This window comes from Liolophura sinensis, chromosome 6 (assembly GCF_032854445.1).
Source record: "Liolophura sinensis isolate JHLJ2023 chromosome 6, CUHK_Ljap_v2, whole genome shotgun sequence".
NCBI lineage: Eukaryota > Metazoa > Mollusca > Polyplacophora > Chitonida > Chitonidae > Liolophura > Liolophura sinensis.
In genome coordinates, this window is record NC_088300.1 from 33,390,104 (window position 1) to 33,411,129 (window position 21,026).

The following is a 21,026-nucleotide window of genomic DNA, read 5'->3' on the forward strand; positions in this document are numbered from 1 at the left end:
ATTATACCTAGTGTTTAATTTTCAGTATATACAACACTTGACCTCTGTATTATATTATCAAGTCCTACATATAGTATCGAATATCAGAGAAAGATTAATAATACTTCTATATCACAATAAGAGTTACAAGGCTGATCTATACTTAGACACCAACATAAGTGGTTTGAATTTCACTGTTGATAGTCCGAACCCCATGAGAAATTTATATGTAAATTCGGAGTTTACAGATTATAGCTACAGGTGACCCCAGTGTGCATGATTATTTACCGTTAAGTGTGGTAGCACTGCGTGCTTCCATTTATTCAAATCTCTCGGCTTGTACAAAGGGGGGAAAATTATTCCAAATATTGCTTGTCATGTGTAAATAGTGTAATACAAATAAGGTAAAGTGAGCTACTGAACTTGTTTGCTGACTATTTTGTGTGTAAGCCTCCATGTTAGATGCTGTTCTCCCCCATATCACATCAAAAAACACAGAGGTTGGCTGGGGGATATCCCTCTGATAGAAGTGATATTGAGCCATCAACCCATGTATGGAAGCCCGTTGCAGCCATCGGTCTGTCGCGCCGTATGTTGGCATTCATACTCATGTATGTTATTTTGCATTTTCTTTCTCAACACGTGTTGTATCTTTCTTGTGGTCTTCATTTGAATGACATTTAGTTTCCACATGTCTACCGTCAGAGAAAAATATGTATCCAAGGATGGTTCTCCATTAAAAGAACGATCTTTGTTGTTGTTGCATAGGCAGACTAACAACTAACTGATGCGTTTCTGAAGAATCTCTAACACACGTACTCTTCCTCCCTCTGCGACACCCACCATTTTTACACCTATTACACACGCAGGCACACTCCCTCGCACACTTTGTAAGGGTTAACAAAGTACAAATAGATTTCTTATATTACACATGCGTAATATAGGAAGCAAACCATGAATTGACCCTTCACGTCTCCGTGACCGAGGTCATATGTATCAGCACGGCGCGATGACCCAGGAGCCTCTAACCAATGCGATTGCTGTGAGTTCAAGTCTAATTCATGCTGGCTTCCTACCGACCGAACATTGGAAGGTCTTCCAGCAACCTGAGGATGGGCGTGGGTGTCCCACGGGCTCTGCTCGGTTTCCTCTCACCATAAATTTGGCCGGCGTCGTAAGTTAGTGAAATATTCCTGAGTACGGCATAAAACACGCATCAAATAAATTAATAAACGGAATGACCTCATCAGATTTCACTGCGTGTTAGTATATACACTTGAAGCAGAAGAGAAAGGTTCGCTTGTTCTGTCATCTGAATCTACCGGTATTGTCACAAATGGACCGATTATCGAACTATCTACACATAGGCATGGAGCTTGGTTAACATGCCTTATCGGCAAACATTGGCAAATGCGCAGTATATTAATGTAGTGAACTCATCTCAGTGTACGTCTTACCCTTTATGCAATGGGGCGTTAACTTCAAGCATTTATGCTCCGTTTTCGGATTTATTACAATAAGTATCCAAATCAATGTTCAGACCGTCAATCGGTAAAACAAAGTCCAGAGTGAAACTCCTAAAAATGCCATTCTTGTAGGAAATAAAGGTGTGGCAAAATGACACAGATATATGTGTAATGTGACATTTATTGTGAAAATATATTTACAGATGTGGACGTGGTGAAAAGAAAAGTGTATCGGATCGCCCAGATTGCTTCTGCATCTTATCCCAGGCATCCTCAGCAGTCCGGAGCTCCAGGTTATCAAAGTCTGCCAGTCCATAAGGATCGGTACCGAGGCCAGCAAACCCATTTGCTGGAGAACTAGGAATGGTGGAGTTGATGACAGAGTGGCCATTGAAGAATGCGTAAGCCATGTTTCCCTGAAAGAAACAGAAAGGAAGACCAGGATGCATTTGGTGGCTATAGTCAATCGACAGGATCGCCATTCGTCACCCTTACAGAAGAAGAAAAACATATTGTATTCCTACATGGTCGTAATTTCCCCCCGGTTTCTTCCCACCATAACGCTGACCGCCGTCGTATAAGTGAAATACTCATGAGTAACACCAATGAAATAAATAAATGAAATAAGTATTCATACATACATCATAATTAATATTCTGCATTATTACAAATGTAGGCCCTATAGGCTAATATAAAGAAGAAATCGGGACAATCCGGAAAATCAGTTAAACAATAGTGTATAGCATTAAAACAATGCATTCCATTCTATAGAATTGTGTTATCTTTCGGATGGAAAGCATCTTTAATATGATAACATGTCTGATTTGCGTCAACTTAACTATTGTTTCCTATTTTTTGCAAACTGGTTTTATAGGGGTTAAATATATCAACTCTCACAAAGCTCTATATTTCTTCAGAATATAGATTAAATTATTTACCAGGTACTAAGTCAATGAATTAGAATATGCTTTTAAATAGAAATGTATTTATCGTACTTGTTCGGTATACTTGACAACCTACCTGCCCGTGATATGAATAAAAGATGGTTTATAGGAGATTTTACCTTGACTAGCAATCCCAGTGTCATCCAATCATCTGTAATCTGTACTGAGCCTTGTTTCAAAACCTTCTGTCGAGCTGCGAAAAACAACAAAGGCTATGACATGAAACTGCGATAGCATATTATAAAGCTGTGTTAGAGTAAAGTCAAGTCAGACGCGAAATGTAAATTGGGAAAATCCCCGTTTTTAAACTGGGCCGCTGGTAATGTTGCAAAGCCTAATTAACCACATTTATTTATTATGAGAGGTGATATGCATACTGATTCCCTGACTCGTGTCTAAATTCAGAACATGCATGTAGGTTAAATCCAGCCAACATAAAATTGGTTTACGTCTTTTGAAGGTACATGTAACAGCCACCCGTCAATATATACATCATACTGTATGCCTTATATTTTGTATAATTTAGGCGCAACATCTATAATAATACAATTGTTATGGCAACTTCCTTACAATCTCCTTCTTAATTTGATTGTTGTTTACTGTCCTACTCAACACTATTCCAATTATACGACACCACGGCGGTATTGTTCATCAGCGGCATAAACCACCGCCATTGATAAAGTATCTGTCAAACTAAGCCCAGCTCAAGCCGCATCCAAAGAAGCTAGAGATGGCTTCGACCTTGTGACTTCAATGGCAAGATGCGGGCTGGGCAACAACAACATCTTAACAGATAATCCAGCCAGGGCCCCCCTGTGTGCTAACAAAGGTAGGAGGTTTTGGTTACAGTCGTATAAAGAACTCACCAAGGTCATTTGTTAACTGAATTGTCCGGGTCTTAGGATATACGAAGAAGAAGATCCCCAACGCGTTTGCTGACTAGACAACCTCCACGGTCGATTCGGGCTCCCACGTGTACCCCGTTAGTGCCGTTGACACTTCCCACCCTGACATCCACCTGGACATAAATATCTGTCCTGGAAGACACGATAGAGAAATGTTGTATGTACCCGATTGGCAGGGCAATCTAACACAAATAATCGCGGTGCCACACAAACACGACGCCATGGTCATTTAGACTATATACCCACCAGGGGTTCTGTCCGTTATCCATCACATATCCATCGTTTCGAAATATGTCCGTAGGTTTAGAAAATATTATTTTTTAGGATCACTCCATTAACGTGAGCTCACATCCTGCACCCCCATCCCCCCCATCCCCCCATCCCTCCCGCGAACGCACTTTACCTTTACCAATACTGTTTTAATGTTATTAAAATTTAACAACACTTACTTTGGCTAGGGAGATACATTGTACTACCCTGCAGTTTCTTGCTTTTAATTCTTCTGATTGGTGTTTTACGCAGTGCTCAAGAATATTTCACTTATACGACCACCATTATGGTAGGAAAAAACCCGACCAAATCATCCAGGTGAAACCCACGACCTTCCGCAGGTTGCTGACAGAGCTTTCTACGTACGACCGTATGGGAAGTCAACCTGAGCTGCACTTTCTTGCTTTAAAATGTGACAAATTTTATATTCATCGATATAGTTTATGACGATTTTTGGACAAAACTTTTAGAGACAGGTTTTCTTCCAAGTTTGTTGTAAGTTTAACTCACCAATTGTAGCTGCCAATGACATTGATGGTTGTGTTAGCTGGGTGTCCCCCTGCCCCAGCACCAGTAGACAGGTGGTTGTAACACCACCTGCCTTGCTACCTGACCCTGGGATGAGTCCACTTTAGTCACCTCCCATACACCTACTTGCTGTGCCAGGTTGTAAGGCTCCACCGAGGGGGAATAATCTGATGGAAAACACAAGTGGGTAAAAAGTTTAGGCTCCGAAAAGTAGAAATATAACCTATTAGGATATTTCTTACCTTGAAAGCTCATGAAAAAAAAAACGATAGGAATAATGCAGTTTTTCTCAGATTGTCATCAGTTTGTAAATTGTTTTGCAGGCTATCCAGAAAACTGTAAATCAACTTAACACTTACCCTCGAAGTCGTCTTTATAGGGCAGGGGGAATGGTTGAGAGGGTGGAGGCTCGGGGGCGGTGCCCTTCTGTGCGGTAGTCAGAGTTGTCAGAGTGTACATTTCATCTACCCTAGAGATATCTTCACTATACCGTCAACTACCTATAAACATGTACATATAAATGTAAAATGAAGGCCCAAGAAATTTACCTGTGCATGTAATTGTATAATAAAGCAGCAAGATACGTCCAGTGCATGTAAATGTAAAATAAAGGAGCAAGAAACGTACCAGTGCAGTTAATAAGGTCAGAGGAAAAATATCATTCAAAGCAACGAGGAAGATCAGCTTTCTCGCAACAATATAGGGTTTGGTGGAAACTATACTGTTGGTTACTAGAATTGAAAAAAACGTCAAAAAGACGATAAATAATAATAATAAAAAACAAAACAACAACATTTTTTCCTTCTCATGTTATAACACAACTTCTAATGCTTTTTATTTGTGTATTCCATGTCCTTTCTCTGCTTGCTGAAAGTCAGCGAGCGACAAATTATGCGTTTCGTAATAGTAGAAAATGTTGTTTTTGACTTACAGTTTGATCACCAAAGGGTGCAGAAAGGATAATTTCTCAATCTGTTTGTATCAAGTACCTGTAACGGCGATTTCTGAACAAATAACGTACTACTTTCGTCGTCAGATCCAAACTTGCTGTACCACACATTCAGGGTGTTCACGTTAGCCTGTTAAAATAAACTGAATTAATTAGGCACGTCCAATAAGGTAAATATAGTAAACAATCTGATACTAAAAGCAGCTTTAGCATGTATTTGATTCATTTGATTGTTGCTATTTGATAATAACTGACTGTTGCATTGGTGTTGCATTGGACGATCTCAAACTTATTCAAAGAAACATTTAGGATATTGTAATTAGCACGAGCGAAGATATATCTAAACCTGACGTCATTCAAGACTGCAAGACTACATTTTATTTTATAGACGTGATATAAATCATGCTTTGGAGAAAAAGACATTAAGCGTTGCATGATCACAAGCTACAAAACAGTGAGTTTTTTATTTAGAGCTACGTATAGGTATTAAAAGGCACTGACTGGAATTTTAAAAAGCTGTATGTGTTTAGAGCTATATCGGTATTAAAAGACACTGACAGGAGTTTCAATAAGCCATGCAGCTGTCAATTTTACAATACGTGGAATGTGCTTCTAGAAAGAGGACATCATAATGATTAAGAAAGACTAAGCAATCACTGGCTTACAACAAGTGAATAACAAGCTAATGATATTCTATTCAACTGGATTTACGCGCTTACAATGAGTGAATATTCTATTCAACTGGATTTACAGTAAAACTTTATTTTGCGTGTATACCCGTAGGCCTACTTACAAAACTGCCAGTCAGATTGAAAGTGGCTGTTTGTGGGACTACTTTGCGTTGCCGTCCCTTAAAACCTGCACGACCTTTGACCTATAAAATGTAGATAATTAAAACATAATGTTATCAATATATTTTACATATTTTTCACTTTCCTTAGATAGAATATGCTGAACAAGAAAACTAATTTCCCAAACACAGACAAGAAGTTGTCAGCTTTTTACTGATCTGACTGATTTTATTTATTTATTTATTTATTTGATTGGTGTTTTACGCCGTAAGACGGCGGCCAGCATTATGGTGGGAAGAAACCGGGCAGAACCCGGGGGAAACCCACAACCATCCGCATGTTGCTGACAGACCTTCCCACGTATGGCCGGAGAGGAAGCCAGCATGAGCTGGACTTGAACTCACAGCGACTGCATTGGTGAGAGGCTGCTGGGTCATCACGCTGCGCTAGCGCGCTAACCAACTGAGCCACTGGGGCCCCGACTGATTTTATCATTAAAATGGAATGAATGACGCCCTATCTCATTTGACACTATTTCGTGTTAAAACTTGCTACCTTTAAGTGCAACGTGGCACCTCGGGTCCAAGCTGGAATTAGCAATATTCTCTTCCATGTCATGGAGAAAACTTTACCAGTTTGCCTTTAAAAGCGATATCGCAATGATCGGAATTAGAAGTAGATTGCACAGATATGATCTATGTGAATAGGTTATGTGAATTACAACAGGCGGGAAAGGTTTTCACTAATGACTTACAGAAGACATTTGAGGGCCTGAACAAATGACAGTTTCTATAATGATGGTCAGCTCCCCCGTGTTCCGGTCAGTCAGACTGACGTAACTTCCGCCGTACGTGAGGTTGCCCACCCCGTAACCATGTGCCATATACGTCCATCCGGGCTTTGTGAACTGAGTAGTATGAGCTGTTATAAAATTTCAAATTCCTATAACTGATATTTACCTTTATTAAATATTTAGCGAATGGTGTATAAAACTGTTAACAAGTGGACAAGTGACTAAATAAAGAACATACCGGTACCTTATACCGTCTGAATGAACTTTTAATCATCTAATGACACATCGCTCAACGTTGTCAAAATGTCATTCACACAATTTTCACAAAAATTCACACAAAGTGAGGTAGCGAATTATCGAAGTTACGGTAATTCCAGTAAATCGAAGCAGCATTTAGAATGGGGCGATCTATGTTGATGTGAATCTTGTAATCATCTTACACATATACCTCCTTAGGCCTGTTTTACTAGTACTTCAAAAAAAAAAATAATCTGTTAAATTTAACAGAAAGTCTGTTATCTCAGTGATGCTAAAATGCATTCTGTTATCGAAGCAGATAATTATGCTACATGTATCACACATATTCTATTCATTCAACATAACGACTCTATGGCAATAACAGGATATTATGTTGAATAATGTTATAATGGATGTTATTATAACACAATATTGTGTTATCATAACAGAATGCATTCTAGCATCACTCAGACAACAGACTTTCTGTTAACAGATTAATTCTTTTGAGTGTATCCTCCAGTGTATATGAGTACAGAGAGGTAATAAAACGAGTAAACCTTTGAAATGTATCTAACGGACTTTTCTTTAGCAGATCGTGCACTGGACTACAGGCAACCGCAAACAGGACTGGTGTCTATTCTTTCTGCCTGGTTATATTCTTACCAGTTGACCATATCGGCGGCTCCACTGCGTAATTTCCACTCCAAGGCTCCACAGCTGTCATTATACCGGTTCGAAAATATGGCAACCCGAGGTAAAATGACGCCAGTAGATTCCAGGATATTGTTCTGAAGCATTGACACAGTTATGAATATCATTGTTAATAATTAATGCAGGATAGGATTCTTGGCTGTTTTTTTCTATAATATTGCAGATTTTCCTTCTTATTATAAAAAAAAATCACACAACAAATGGTTCTACGATGGTTTCTTGGCATCAGATGTGTTATCACCACTGTAACAGTATTTCAGAGGTTATTTTTTAATTGATATAACGTTTTCTGTACAATTTTAGACAATTGTACAGGCTAACATCTTACATTCATGAATGGATCAACCACAATGTCTGTCAGTGTATAAGTGCTTTTCATAATGACATGCTTTAAACAGGATTATTATAGTTTTTTTTGTAATTACATAATCATGACTAGCACGGTACACGATTCAGACAATGTTTTAATTCATTAGTCTGAAACATTCCTTGCGTCTTTTCATCATCGTTGAAAACTGTCGACTTCTTTTCTTTGCATGACTCGGTCCTATTGTCTTACTTCATATACTTTCTACGTTCTTTGGTGGTTTATGTTGGACGTTGTGTAGGTTTTGCATTAAGCTAGACAGCTATTTTCAGTGCGCATGACTGAGATTTCTTTTCTGTGGAACCGACCAAGTCCATCTGGCTGGGGTCAAGCACTGTAACCTTCGGCAGTCAGACACATTTCAGAAAGTTTTGTGCATTTAAATGCGAGTCTTTTTTTGACAGCTAAAACTTTAAATTAGCTGAAACATATTATCACGTCCAAATCAGACAAAAATGCGCATACAAATTAGGCCTGGGCGGAACACTAGTATTTGTTTGTTGTCCAAGCCTGTAATGTTTGTGTCCAAGCCTGTAATGTTTGTTATAGTATAGAATGAATATACATTTGCTTTTGGTTATCCCACGTTTGACCTATTTTGCTCATGCGCATTGATGGACCATTTGAAACAGCTATCTGGCTTTTTCATTGGCCCAGAACCTCTACTTTGGTTGACGGCTGTTCTACGATTGTCTGTTTTTATACCTATAGATTTAAGTAATGTTTCACAACTGCAGTATACTCACGAGGTCATTAATCCATTGACGTAATTCTGATTGAGAAGCTGAAAAAAAAACTTTAAATTTTAGTCAAAGAAAAGGGTTATTAATTTTTATTACAATGTTGAATTAATGACCCTTTTTTATTCCTAAAAAAGACAATCTGTTTGCCATTTACTGAGTTAAACCGGAGATTGTTGGCAGAAAATATGTCATTGCTAATTTTTGCAATTTCTTTACTATTTTAGAGTATCCCAAATAATTACCTTTCACAAAATATTACCTTCGTCTATTCAAGTTCAAAATCGGTAAGCGCCAATCGAATAAATAAATATCCAGTTGAGTTATTATAGTTCACCGCACAACGACTGATCTGAGTTATGGATCATTATGGTCATGCTTACCCAGCCTCGGCATGCCCCGCCCCTGATGTCATTATAACCACCGTGGTCTTCTGAGGCCCACAGAGGCTTTCCCGTAGATAGGGCTTCGGGTGAGGAGATTGTGTTAGGATAATGAGAGCTGTAATCGACGAAAAGCCCGTCAACTAATAAATAGTGATAAATGTACACAGGTCAGTAAAAACAATGCATTTATTCCACGAATTTTATACACTCAACAATTTTTTTTCACTGGTGTGGGTGTCAATTTAACCTGCAGAATTATACTGGTTAATACTGGATGACTTCAGAGAAAAGGAGAAGCTGGGAGAAAGTTGTTATCAGAGTGACCTACCCAACAAAGTCCACGGCATTGGCCAGATCAGGGTCTGCTAACATGGCATCTGCGAACTGCCAGCTGAGATCGTCCGCGGCACAGATTCTTACGTGTTGCATCCCTCGTTCGTCCAGAGTGTTTCTCAGAGCCTGTTTTCAGTGTTAAACCAGAAAAATGTGAGAAGTGTACAGCTACAAAAACCATCGTATAAATAATTAATTTATCTGTTAAAGTACATTAAAGTCACGTTTAAAGTGTCCAGCCTCATTAATTCGTCGTTGTGAATTTATACTCGTTTTGGTGACGAAGTCACTCAAAGATTTATCTTGCAACAGGACACTTACACGGGTTACTACTTCAGACTCTGTTGTTATTCTGAGTGAACGACGTACTCTTAATTACTTGCTTAATAATGCACAAAAGTACCAGACAATACAGAATGTCTTAGTCATATAATGTGTAAACCAAGGGAAGTGTAGCAATACATGCAGCGAAATTTTTGTCTTTCAGACAGTTATCTCCCTTACCTTGATGTATGTTGTGCTGAAATTCCGTTCGTTCCAAATCTGCAATTAACATGAAAGATGTTGCCAGTGGAATTATACGGATTAAATGAGAGGAGTTTCAAAAGAATTATACAGATTAATACAGATATTATTTGACTGATATAACATACTGCTATCAATTTCGTCGTTTTTTGTATCTCAAATCACTTGTTTTTCTGTACAAGTTTTTCTTTTGTCCTCTGACCAGTCAGTTAATCGGTAACGTGTTTGACACCTTATCCTCTGACATGAACCATTCACTTAGCGAGAGGCCAGAGTGCAAGACAACATAGGCTATTGCGGGATGTCGGAAACCTTTTTGGTGATAAAAATTTGTTTATGTGAAATTGTGATTCTATGGTGATGAAATCTGAAATGAAGAATTAGAAGCGGACTTACCCCGATAATGTCTATGGTCAGGTTGTAGTGGACCTTGGCGCCATTAATCCACCGGTAAACATAGTCCGCGGTGACTTCTGGATTGGCGTAGGCGTTAAAGGTACCGTTACCAATCCAGTAAGGAAATGACCAGGGTAATCCGTAAAGCAGGATGTCAGGGTTCCTCTGAAAAGAAATATGCATAATTACCCGTTGAAAATTTTCTACGGAAAAAATGAACGATACATCCGGCTGCTGGATTTCAGATTAATTTGGTTTGGAGAGAAGGGGGAGAGACTTGTATATGGATGTACAGTTTTTGCATATATGTACATAGTTTATTCTATTTAAACTATTAATTTTGCATTATTATTTTTCCACTGGTACATTTTGTCTAACTTTTTCTTACGTTTCACAGATTTTAAGCAAAGTCTATATGTATTTTGTCTAGAAGTAATTAATGCTACAAGCTCACTGACAGATTAGACGGTTTCTCGTTACCTTCTTTGCCTCTGTCATTAGCCACCATTCATAGCCTCTCTGGTAATTCTCTTCCCAACTCTCGTGCATGTGAGACGCTTCTCCGCCATCTTGGTAAAATAAAAATGTTAGTAAACATTTTCTGATCTGACCAACTGATGACGCTGCCTGACTGCTTTATCTTCAAGGATGCTGGAGCGGTTGGTCACGTAACCAGCAGGTGCGCGATGGATCTACTAATTGTTTCAACGAGTGGGCCAATCCCTTTCAATTGCCAGGACACGCGAAGTGTAGGTTCAATCCCGACCCTCGGCAGGTAATTCTTTGACTACCCCACTGTCACTAGTCGTGCATGGTGCCTTGGTGGTGCCTTGCACGGTGATCGGTGGTTTGCCTCAGTCAATCCGGTTTCCACCGTCTATGTAAATGAACCCCATCTCATAAGTGAAAAATTCTGGAGTATGGCGCTAAACAACAACCAAACTAACAAAGAAATAAGGATATAAGTTACAATCTTGAGCAGTAGCTCAATATTTCCACGTCAATTAAACTATGTAATTTGAGTTTGGTATAATATAAATTAATTCAATGTCAACTTGAATGATTTATTGATTGATTGTTATTTACTGCCACGTTGAGGAATTTTTCATTTGTATGATGGTGGTCCTAATGTTAACTGAAGATTCTCGTGTTAATTTGCGTGGGCCGAGTCACAGTATAAAGGACATTGATGCTGCATCATACATACCTCTTTGCATTGCAGAGTCGTATTGCTTTCTCAAAATCTATATCCTTCGCATGACATTTTCCAAATTTCCAAGTAAGCGATTTTTGATTCATAAACTGTAAAGCATTTCAATGGCATTTCAGGCAAATTCAAACCGAAATCGTTTTCACTAAATGTTTTGTGCGTTGTTGATGATTTGATATAATCATAATAGACTTGCCTGTACTTTGTCCGTCTCCGCCTATTTCCACCTTTAGGATGTGTAAGGAGGCCCCGTAATTTGGCTGGAAAGTGCGAACATAATCGTATAAACTGTCACTGATTTGTGGTAGTTGGACGGCATGGATGACGTATACATTTGCCGTTAGACAGTTGACAACAACAATGTCCCTAATGCTTAAAACAACACAAAACGAATAAATGTATAAAGCAAATATCTGAATGAAGGAAGGCATCTCAGCGAAGCAGCAATGGATAAAAGATCGGTGGAAATCCGTCCTGCCACAAGGAGACACATTACACGGACTCTAATGATTCCTTCGTCATCATATGACTGAAAAATTGTTAAGTGCGACGTTACACCCAAAACACTCACTCTCTCACTCTGAATGAAGGCTATAAGTTTTGCAAAGACAGAAATGTAGTCAGTAGAAGCGCTTTAAGGTCTTGAAACCAAAAATTTATGATGAAATTCTTTCGTAATATGAACAAACTGGATTATAACTTACGATAAGCGTCAATGTCAATTTTAATGGTGAAGCTATAGAGTTGTTACCTTAAACAGAAAATCCAGTACTTCGTTTCTTTGTTGCTCTGGATAGTTCACCAGTAGTTTGGACGTTGCCTGAAAACGTCATAAACCACAATACAACACATCGTTTACATATGTTTTCAAGATCATGGAAATTAACATCCATGTTATAGAACGCATCATGAGTATATGGCGTCATGCATTCATTTGTTCTGTCGGTGTTTAACACGGCGCTCAAGAATGTCCCATTTATACGACTGTACTTGGGTTTATAGGTGAAATAAGCCGCCAAGTCCTGCTGGGAAGGATTGTTGTATTAGCTGAAAATTATTTATTATTCACATTGTATCATCTGGTAGCTTACTTTGTGTTGAATAACTGTGTCTCATTCTACAGCAACTGACAGCAGGTTCCCCCATATTAATGTTCCCCCACGGATAAGTAACAAAGGATACTCCACTGCGTTCAATTGGTTACCTAACTATGCCTACACAGTTTGTAGATGTAGCACCCATATCTCAGTACGTAGATCCATCAGAACAATAGCGGAAAGCTGACCTTGTATACATATAGCACCTATATCGCAATACGTAACTCACTAAGCACACTGGCGGAAAGCTGGCAGTGTAGATGTTTCACCTATATCTCAGTACGTAATTAAATCAGAACAATAGAAAAAAGTTGACCGTGTACATGTAGAAGCTATATCTCAGTGCGTGACTCACTCAGAACAACAGCGGAAAGCTGACCTTGTAGCACCTACATGTATATCTCAGTACGTAGCTCACTCAGCACAATGGCGGAAAGCTGGCAGTGTAGATGTTTCACGTATATCTCAGTACGTAATTAAATCAGAACAATAGAAAAAAGTTCACCATGTACATGTAGAACCTATATTTCAGTGCGTGACTCACTCAGAACAATAGCGGAAAGCTGACCTTGTATCCAAGTAGCACCTACATGTATATCTCAGTACGTAGCTCACTCAGCACAATGGCGGAAAGCTGACATTATGGATGTAGCACCTATATCTCAGTGCGTAGCTCACTCAGCACAATGGCGGAAAGCTGATAGTGTAGATGCAGAACCTATATCTCAGTGCGTCGTTCATTCAGAACAACAACAGAAAGCTGACCTTGTATACATGTACCACCTATATCTCAGTGCGTCGCTCACTCAGGGCAATAGCGGAAAGCTCACCGTGTACATGTAGGAGACTGTAGATGTAGTTAACATTGTAACAGTCTCAGCTTATAGCCATAGTCTCTTTAGTAGCCAACAACAGAAAGCTGACCTTGTATACATGTACCACCTATATCTCAGTGCGTCGCTCACTCAGAACAATAGCGGAAAGCTCACCGTGTACATGTAGGAAACTGTAGATGTAGTTAACATTGTAACAGTCTCAGCTGATAGCCATAGTCTCTTTAGTAGCCAACAGCAGAAAGCTGACCTTGTATACATGTACCACCTATATCTCAGTGCGTCGCTCACTCAGAACAATAGCGGAAAGCTCACCGTGTACATGGAGGAGACTGTAACTGTAATTAACATTGTAACAGTCTCAGCTTATAGCCATCTCTTTGGTAGCCAATAAGTTTAGCTAATAACTGTTTAGTGATGGAGCGAAGAGGTCATCATGTCTATATAGGATGGTCAGCTATATACATTGATGAATTGTCCACTCCGTTACATTCCTACATATTTTAAATTTTTATTGCAACAAGTCACTATGTCTGTAGGTTGGTTAATATGTTCGTCGACTTAATTTATTCATTTATTTTATTGTTATTTTACACCCTACTCAAGAATATTGGGATACCTGTTTGGATATCTGATAAACCAAGTAACTAGAAAGTTCTCGTTTCGCTATATGTAAACTATATTTCGTATGTTCAAGATATACTTTTGAGGTGACGTAGATCTGCCTTCTATACCGGATTACTCTATAAGCTGGCTTCACGATGTCCCAATCATGTCATCTAACTCACCCCTCCACCGCTGATAGCCCCGATCCCATCAAATTTCCGACCGCACCCTCCGGAGTCATCCACGACGTAAACCTGTGAGAGGGATTGGTCTGTGAGTAGACCGAGAAACACAACCGTCCAAAATAGTACCATGTCGGAACATTCGCCTCCTGTAACATCAGCTGTGCAGACCTTCTCAAATGTCTGTGTCGGCTACTGGTTATAGACGCGCTATTATCAGTCAGAACCATTCGTTTTTATCAGTTTGCTCCACTTGTTTTATCGCCGGTATATAGTGTTGTAGGCCAGCCTCGGTGAACAAAGAAGAAAATAAACTTGAATAAACTATACAGGGAAAACGTTCAATCCCAATCACTGGCTATTTGTCCAAGGTTTGCTGTTTTCGAATTTAGCTGATACAACCAGGATATAGACCCTGTTGTCACCAGAATTTAACGTCCGAAACGTATAAAACTGTTTTATTTCTTTTTGAACAGTAGCTTTTTTTGAACAGTAGTCTTTCAAACCGTATACTCGTGGCTGTTTCAATGACGGTGGTGAGGTTATTTGAGAAAACCAGTGTTTGCAACGGATATTAAAAAAAAATTAAAATAAACTATGTGAGTCCACATGTATATGCATTATTTCAAAATGGTGCAAGAAGCATTCGAGAATTATTTTCAAAAAGGTCTTTTCCACTATTTTTTGGCTTATTTGGTTTATGATTCGATTGTTGGTAAACGCCGATTTTTATTTATTTATTTTTTGGGGGTTTGTTACCTGTTTCGGATAACAAAATATTCTCTGCAGATGAACAGAAGATTGCTTTCCCGGTACCTAAGTTATGAAACTCGCATCATAAAAACCTGACCTGTAAGGAGAGGAAGCATTTATCTATCTGCATTGTTTGTGTTATATTTTCATCACACCATTGTTCGAAGCTTTAATAGCATAAATTGTAAACGATTAATTCCTTTGTATTTTCGTATTCACCACTGACTTGATGACTGAATGATTTATTAATTGGGTGATTATTATTTAACGACATTTTATTGGCACCTGCATCCTGGTGGCGAAATGTGATACATTATTAACAACATGCTATGTCTTCCTGAGATTCTGTGTTAGATTTCTGTGAAAAAATAAATTATACATTTATATTTTACAGGGAATAAATTTCATAGAAAATGTGACGAATGTGACATTTCAGCGTAAGTGGGAAGGTATATAGTCGTCACTTTATACGGGAATTCTCCGATTTCCTCCCGCTATGGTAACTGCCGTCGCGTAAGTGAGATATTCTGGAGTGCAACGTAAAACTTCAATCAAACCAGTCTGGCAAGTAAAATGGATTTTGCTATTACAAAATGAAAACAACTTTCAGCGGTATAAACTTAGGCAGTTATCAAACCAAAACGTTATAAGGGACAACAAGAAATAGTATGATTAGGGTGAAAATATTACTAATCTGGCAGATTACGATAATAATCCGATTTGGTGCTTATTGGCCAGCATTGATCACTGACGGGTTCGCACAGGCCCACTGTTGCTTGACTACTGTCGTCTAGTAACCATGGGCTAATCCATTTCGTGTGGTTAACTAAAACCTGTATATAAAACCGGGTCTAGTCTGTTACCTTCACACTTGACTTCCAGTCTCCACTCGGATAATATCCCAGTCGCGCAGTCAGACTTTTACCTACAACCATGGTGAGTTCTTATATGCTATATTGTGTACAATGTTGTCCAAGCACATCTGCTAAATTTATATTTTACACTCCTTGTGAAAGACTCTAAAAGCTTTAGGCATCCTGCTGCAATCTATGTAACAGGCGTGTACCTTGGGCACAGCTTTTAACTTGCATATTGATACATGTATTTGCGAAAGTTCTCAATGCTGATTAAAAAATCCACACATAAGTTATCTGGAGGGTTTGTTTTTAAAATCTCACATAAGTATAATTTAACTGGTTGGATTGCAAAAATCTTAAGACAGCATTCATATCAGGTCCTTTTTTCTCTCTCTGCCCAGCGTGAATGTATCAGCATCCATGTCGGCCAAGCCGGAGTCCAGATCGGAAATGCCTGCTGGGAACTGTACTGTCTGGAGCACGGAATCCAGCCGGACGGTCAGATGCCCTCAGACAAAACCATCGGTGGTGGGGACGATTCCTTCAACACCTTCTTCAGTGAGACTGGAGCTGGGAAACACGTCCCTCGGGCTGTCTTCGTTGACTTAGAGCCAACTGTCGTTGGTATGTGCGTTCAAGTCATCCGAATTTCTTTTTTTTTGACCGTAGCATGTGAATTAAATCCCGCACACGTGTATCTAGCACACATTTCAATTAGCGCATCTGAGTAAAGCTTTTGCCAAGCTTCGTATGGCCGATCATGTCACCACAAATCTGGAAAATTAAAACAGCATAACTAACACCGAGTTTGTTCACTGATGTCTTTTTTCGCCTTGTCCCTATTTCAGTCATCGTAGTTAATCGTGGTAAAAATTAAGAAGAGTTTAAACTAATGAACCAGTCAACAGTAATAACTATTTCCAAATGGGCATTTTATCCAGTTATCGGTAATAAATTCTTTATGTTACAGATGAGGTTCGTACCGGTACATACCGCCAGTTGTTCCACCCCGAACAACTCATCACCGGTAAGGAGGACGCCGCCAACAACTATGCCCGTGGTCACTACACTGTTGGCAAAGAGCTCATCGACTTGGTTCTAGACCGCACCCGAAAACTGGCTGACCAATGTACCGGTCTTCAGGGCTTTCTAATCTTCCACAGTTTCGGAGGAGGCACTGGGTCCGGATTTACCTCCCTTTTGATGGAACGTCTGAGCGTTGACTATGGCAAAAAGTCCAAGCTGGAGTTCGCCGTCTACCCAGCACCCCAGGTATCCACGGCTGTGGTTGAGCCCTACAACTCCATCCTCACCACTCATACCACCCTAGAGCACTCTGATTGTGCTTTCATGGTCGACAACGAGGCCATCTACGACATCTGTCGCCGTAACCTCGACATCGAGCGTCCAACCTACACCAACCTGAACCGTCTGATTGGTCAGATCGTCAGCTCCATCACGGCTTCTCTCCGATTTGACGGCGCCCTCAATGTCGACTTGACTGAGTTCCAGACCAACCTGGTGCCCTATCCACGTATCCATTTCCCCCTGGCTACCTATGCACCAGTCATCTCCGCAGAGAAGGCTTATCACGAGCAATTATCTGTGGCTGAAATCACCAACGCCACCTTCGAGCCAGCCAACCAGATGGTGAAATGTGATCCACGTCACGGTAAATACATGGCCTGCTGTATGTTGTACAGAGGTGATGTCGTGCCCAAAGACGTCAACGCTGCCATTGCAACCATCAAGACGAAGAGAACCATCCAGTTCGTCGACTGGTGTCCCACTGGTTTCAAGGTCGGCATCAACTACCAGCCACCAACTGTTGTCCCTGGTGGCGACTTGGCCAAGGTCCAGCGCGCTGTCTGCATGTTGAGCAACACAACCGCCATTGCCGAAGCCTGGGCTCGTCTTGACCACAAATTTGATCTGATGTACGCCAAACGTGCCTTCGTCCACTGGTACGTAGGAGAGGGTATGGAGGAGGGAGAGTTCTCCGAGGCTCGGGAGGATTTGGCCGCTCTGGAGAAGGACTACGAGGAGGTTGGAGTCGACTCCGTGGAGGATGAGGGAGAAGGCGAGGCTGAGGAATATTAAAGTTGCATCATTCGTCAACTTTCAATCCTTTGAAGTTATAGTTCAATAAATTTATAGTCCGAACAAAACTGGTTTTATTTTTTTTGGTTAAAACCCTAGTTACAATTACTGCCTTATACTTACATGCTAGTCTTTTGAGTAATTAGACTGGTAAACAGATATGTTAATTAATCCGTTCATCGATGGAATGTATTCACACATTTCGCTTATTCCTTACTTATTATTAATAATAATTACTTTTAATATCGACACTTGGTCAAAAAATGATCAAAAATTGATAACATTGAAATTATTTATCCCACGTGAGCTACATGTAGTGTTGCTCGATGATGTCAGTTCAGGCGGAATTGATCTGACCTTTAGCCAGGAACATGCCAATTCACATCATTGATCAAGAACAAGGTCTTATTTTTAAGGCCGCATGTTCGGTCTGGTGTAGCGCATCTGAGAATGCTATTGCTATGGTGGCAGTGATGTAAAGTGAGTGTTAGAGAACGGCGCATGCGCTGTATAGAGTATGAACATGCGTCGCTCATTACGCTCTTTCTACATGACTGCCACACTATGCAAGATGGACCTTTCGAGCCTCACCACTGGTTTTCTCGCGTCGTAACTGTTTAATCAGCATTCAGCAGTAAACTTGTTGCAGGTATTGGTAAGGATCATGCTGTGCATACTTTAGATAAAGTATTATTAAACACAAATGTTGTGTTTTCTGACATCACTTCCTGCCTTATCACTGTGACCCCAGTGACCTTGGAGTTGTTCAAGATTTGTGTACAAAATTTGCCAGTGGTGGCAGTTGTACAAAACGGACTAGAGAGCAGCGCATGAGCTATAAGTATGATACTGTTCGATATAATTTTTGATGCGTTGTTGACCATTACAAAGCTCGAAAATGTACTGGTTGGTCGGTAAATGGCACAAACCTGAACCACAACACCGTGTGAGAATACCTTCGTAAAATTGAGAATATACATGTAACTAAATCATTGTAAAATTATATCTTAAGGAGTAGTTCTGTGTTATTAGCTATCACTTCATGAAGTAATTGTGTAGAGGCACAGACTAGACCGCGCAATCAAATTGCAATGAGTTTGATTGGACAAAATTCCCAGTAATTCAAACCACTCATTATGTCAGTAATGTCATTTTGTTTTACCTATTCTTCGGTGATATGACTTTGGAAAAATAAAGTATGATACTTTCTAGAAAGCTTGGGCATTCTGCTTTCAAGTGATATATGTCTTAGTCAGGTGCTGTCTTTTAATTTAAGAGATACATTTTCATTCAATTGTGTACGTCTATTACCAATCCTATATGTTTGGCTGCAATCTGTATCATATTAGTTGAAAAAACAATACATCACAAGGCCTAACAAAATAATACTATTATTATTATTATTTGTGTTCTTTTTGGAATTGCAATGTTTGTCTGTCAATAATTATAAGCTGCATTGCAACTCATGATAAAAATAACCCCAAACATAAAATAAAATAAATAAAATGCCACAAAAAAATTTATAAACTAAACAATTTCTATTCTGTAAATATTGATTGATGAACAAACTTCCTTACCTCTAGAATAAATATTTTAAGAAGTTGTGTCGTAAAACTTGTTTGAAAACTGAAAAGGAAGGTAAGATTTTTCTTCCATATCGAGGTCAAGATTTTGATATGTAGATAAAACAGCAGAATGAAATATAACATCCCATACACAACAGTATACATATTATTTAAGAGGAAAAGTAATTATCCCTGATTCAACAAAGTGTGAATTATACTGTTCATGCTGATACAGATGTCTTTAAAACAACATGTCAAATGTGGCGTTATTCATAACCATAAAACTGTTTGGGCTATGAAGCATACATACCTGCTTAAATGTCCTCAGGCTCACCATATTTGGTGTGACCAGGGTTCAGTTCGTTCACGACTGATTAACGCTTGTCCCGTGCGAGTTTGACGCTAAAGATGGTCACGAAGTAAAAAAAAAAACAACATTTCTCGAGCCGAGCACGTGTACTGTGTTCAATTTGGAAAATTCGGTGAAAAATCACCGATGAACCAGAGGCGGGTATACCGTTTTCGTGACTTGCAAGATGGCAGTTAGGTCCAAGATTTGCCTCCGAGCTGAAGAGTGAAGGAGCACTGATTGGATCATAGCGCCTCACAGACATTTTAGTGTTCTTGATACACTATAAATTTCTGCACTGTTAGTTTTCACACTTTTAAAGCATATCAGAATTTTGTCTGTTTTCGATAGAACTGAAAACTTTTCCTCAGTGTTACTGCTTTTTTGATATGATGTAGAGAAAAGTGCAAGCTGCATATGGTAGTATGGCATTGTAACACGCTGAAGTTAGGGCATATACATTTTTGAGGTTGAAGTTGACAAATTTACTACATAAGTGGTAGGGAAAATCAATGCACTCGTATAACTTTTAGGCGATTATACTATCTTCGGGAACCACATTATGTAGTATGTCATTTTGACCTTCTTGTTGGTTCCAAGTGCATTAGGCCCAAGGGAAGTAACTCATGATGTATTGACAGACCTTAAAAATGTCCATGCTAAAGTTGTTTCCCTTACTGCTGTTTTCAATTTGAATTGAGATCTCGTTTCAATAATATGTCAATGTCTTTCGCCATGATCATTCGTTTGGTTACAATGCAGTAAATATGTACACGCACCATCGCAGAAGAATTATCTACAACATCAAGAAGAAACGATAAAAACCTGCAGGTTTGTCAGGCTTCAGATGTAGTAATGTGGATTCCCTTTGGCTTTATCTTTTTTTTGTCCACAGGTAAAATTTATTGAAGACCTCATGCGCAGGTCTTCATAAAGACCTCGGGAGGATGAGATAATTGTCGTTTGTCATCCGGACGACTTAATAAAGGTCTCGTACGCACGGCATAATTGTGTATTTCTCATGATTTTTTTTCTTGTGTATTTATCTTGTGAGCACGACAGAAACTTTGAAAGTTTCCGTTTTTTTTTTTGTCTAACCACGTCACTTTTAGGGCTCTGTAGAACGGAGTGTGTTCTCGAGTTATAGAAAAAAA

At 39.4% G+C, this 21,026-nt stretch overlaps 1 protein-coding gene and 1 pseudogene across 1 annotated transcript; one reads left to right on the forward strand and one right to left on the reverse strand.

Moving 5' to 3' along the window:
• Positions 1–1,617: 1,617 nt before the first annotated feature.
• On the reverse strand, positions 1,618–14,380 carry LOC135467114 (galactocerebrosidase-like). Its single transcript, XM_064744875.1, is given in 20 exon segments — positions 1,618–1,861; positions 2,509–2,582; positions 3,256–3,328; positions 3,330–3,426; positions 4,075–4,116; positions 4,118–4,259; positions 4,452–4,559; positions 4,562–4,592; positions 5,082–5,171; positions 6,587–6,753; positions 7,526–7,650; positions 8,687–8,724; positions 9,064–9,181; positions 9,395–9,525; positions 9,904–9,942; positions 10,321–10,485; positions 10,801–10,889; positions 11,727–11,790; positions 12,282–12,350; positions 14,249–14,380. Coding segments are annotated over 20 exon segments (2,013 nt in total). The 3' UTR covers positions 1,618–1,642.
• Positions 14,381–16,264: 1,884 nt separating this feature from the next.
• On the forward strand, positions 16,265–17,958 carry LOC135466211 (tubulin alpha-1A chain-like; annotated as a pseudogene).
• Positions 17,959–21,026: the final 3,068 nt, after the last annotated feature.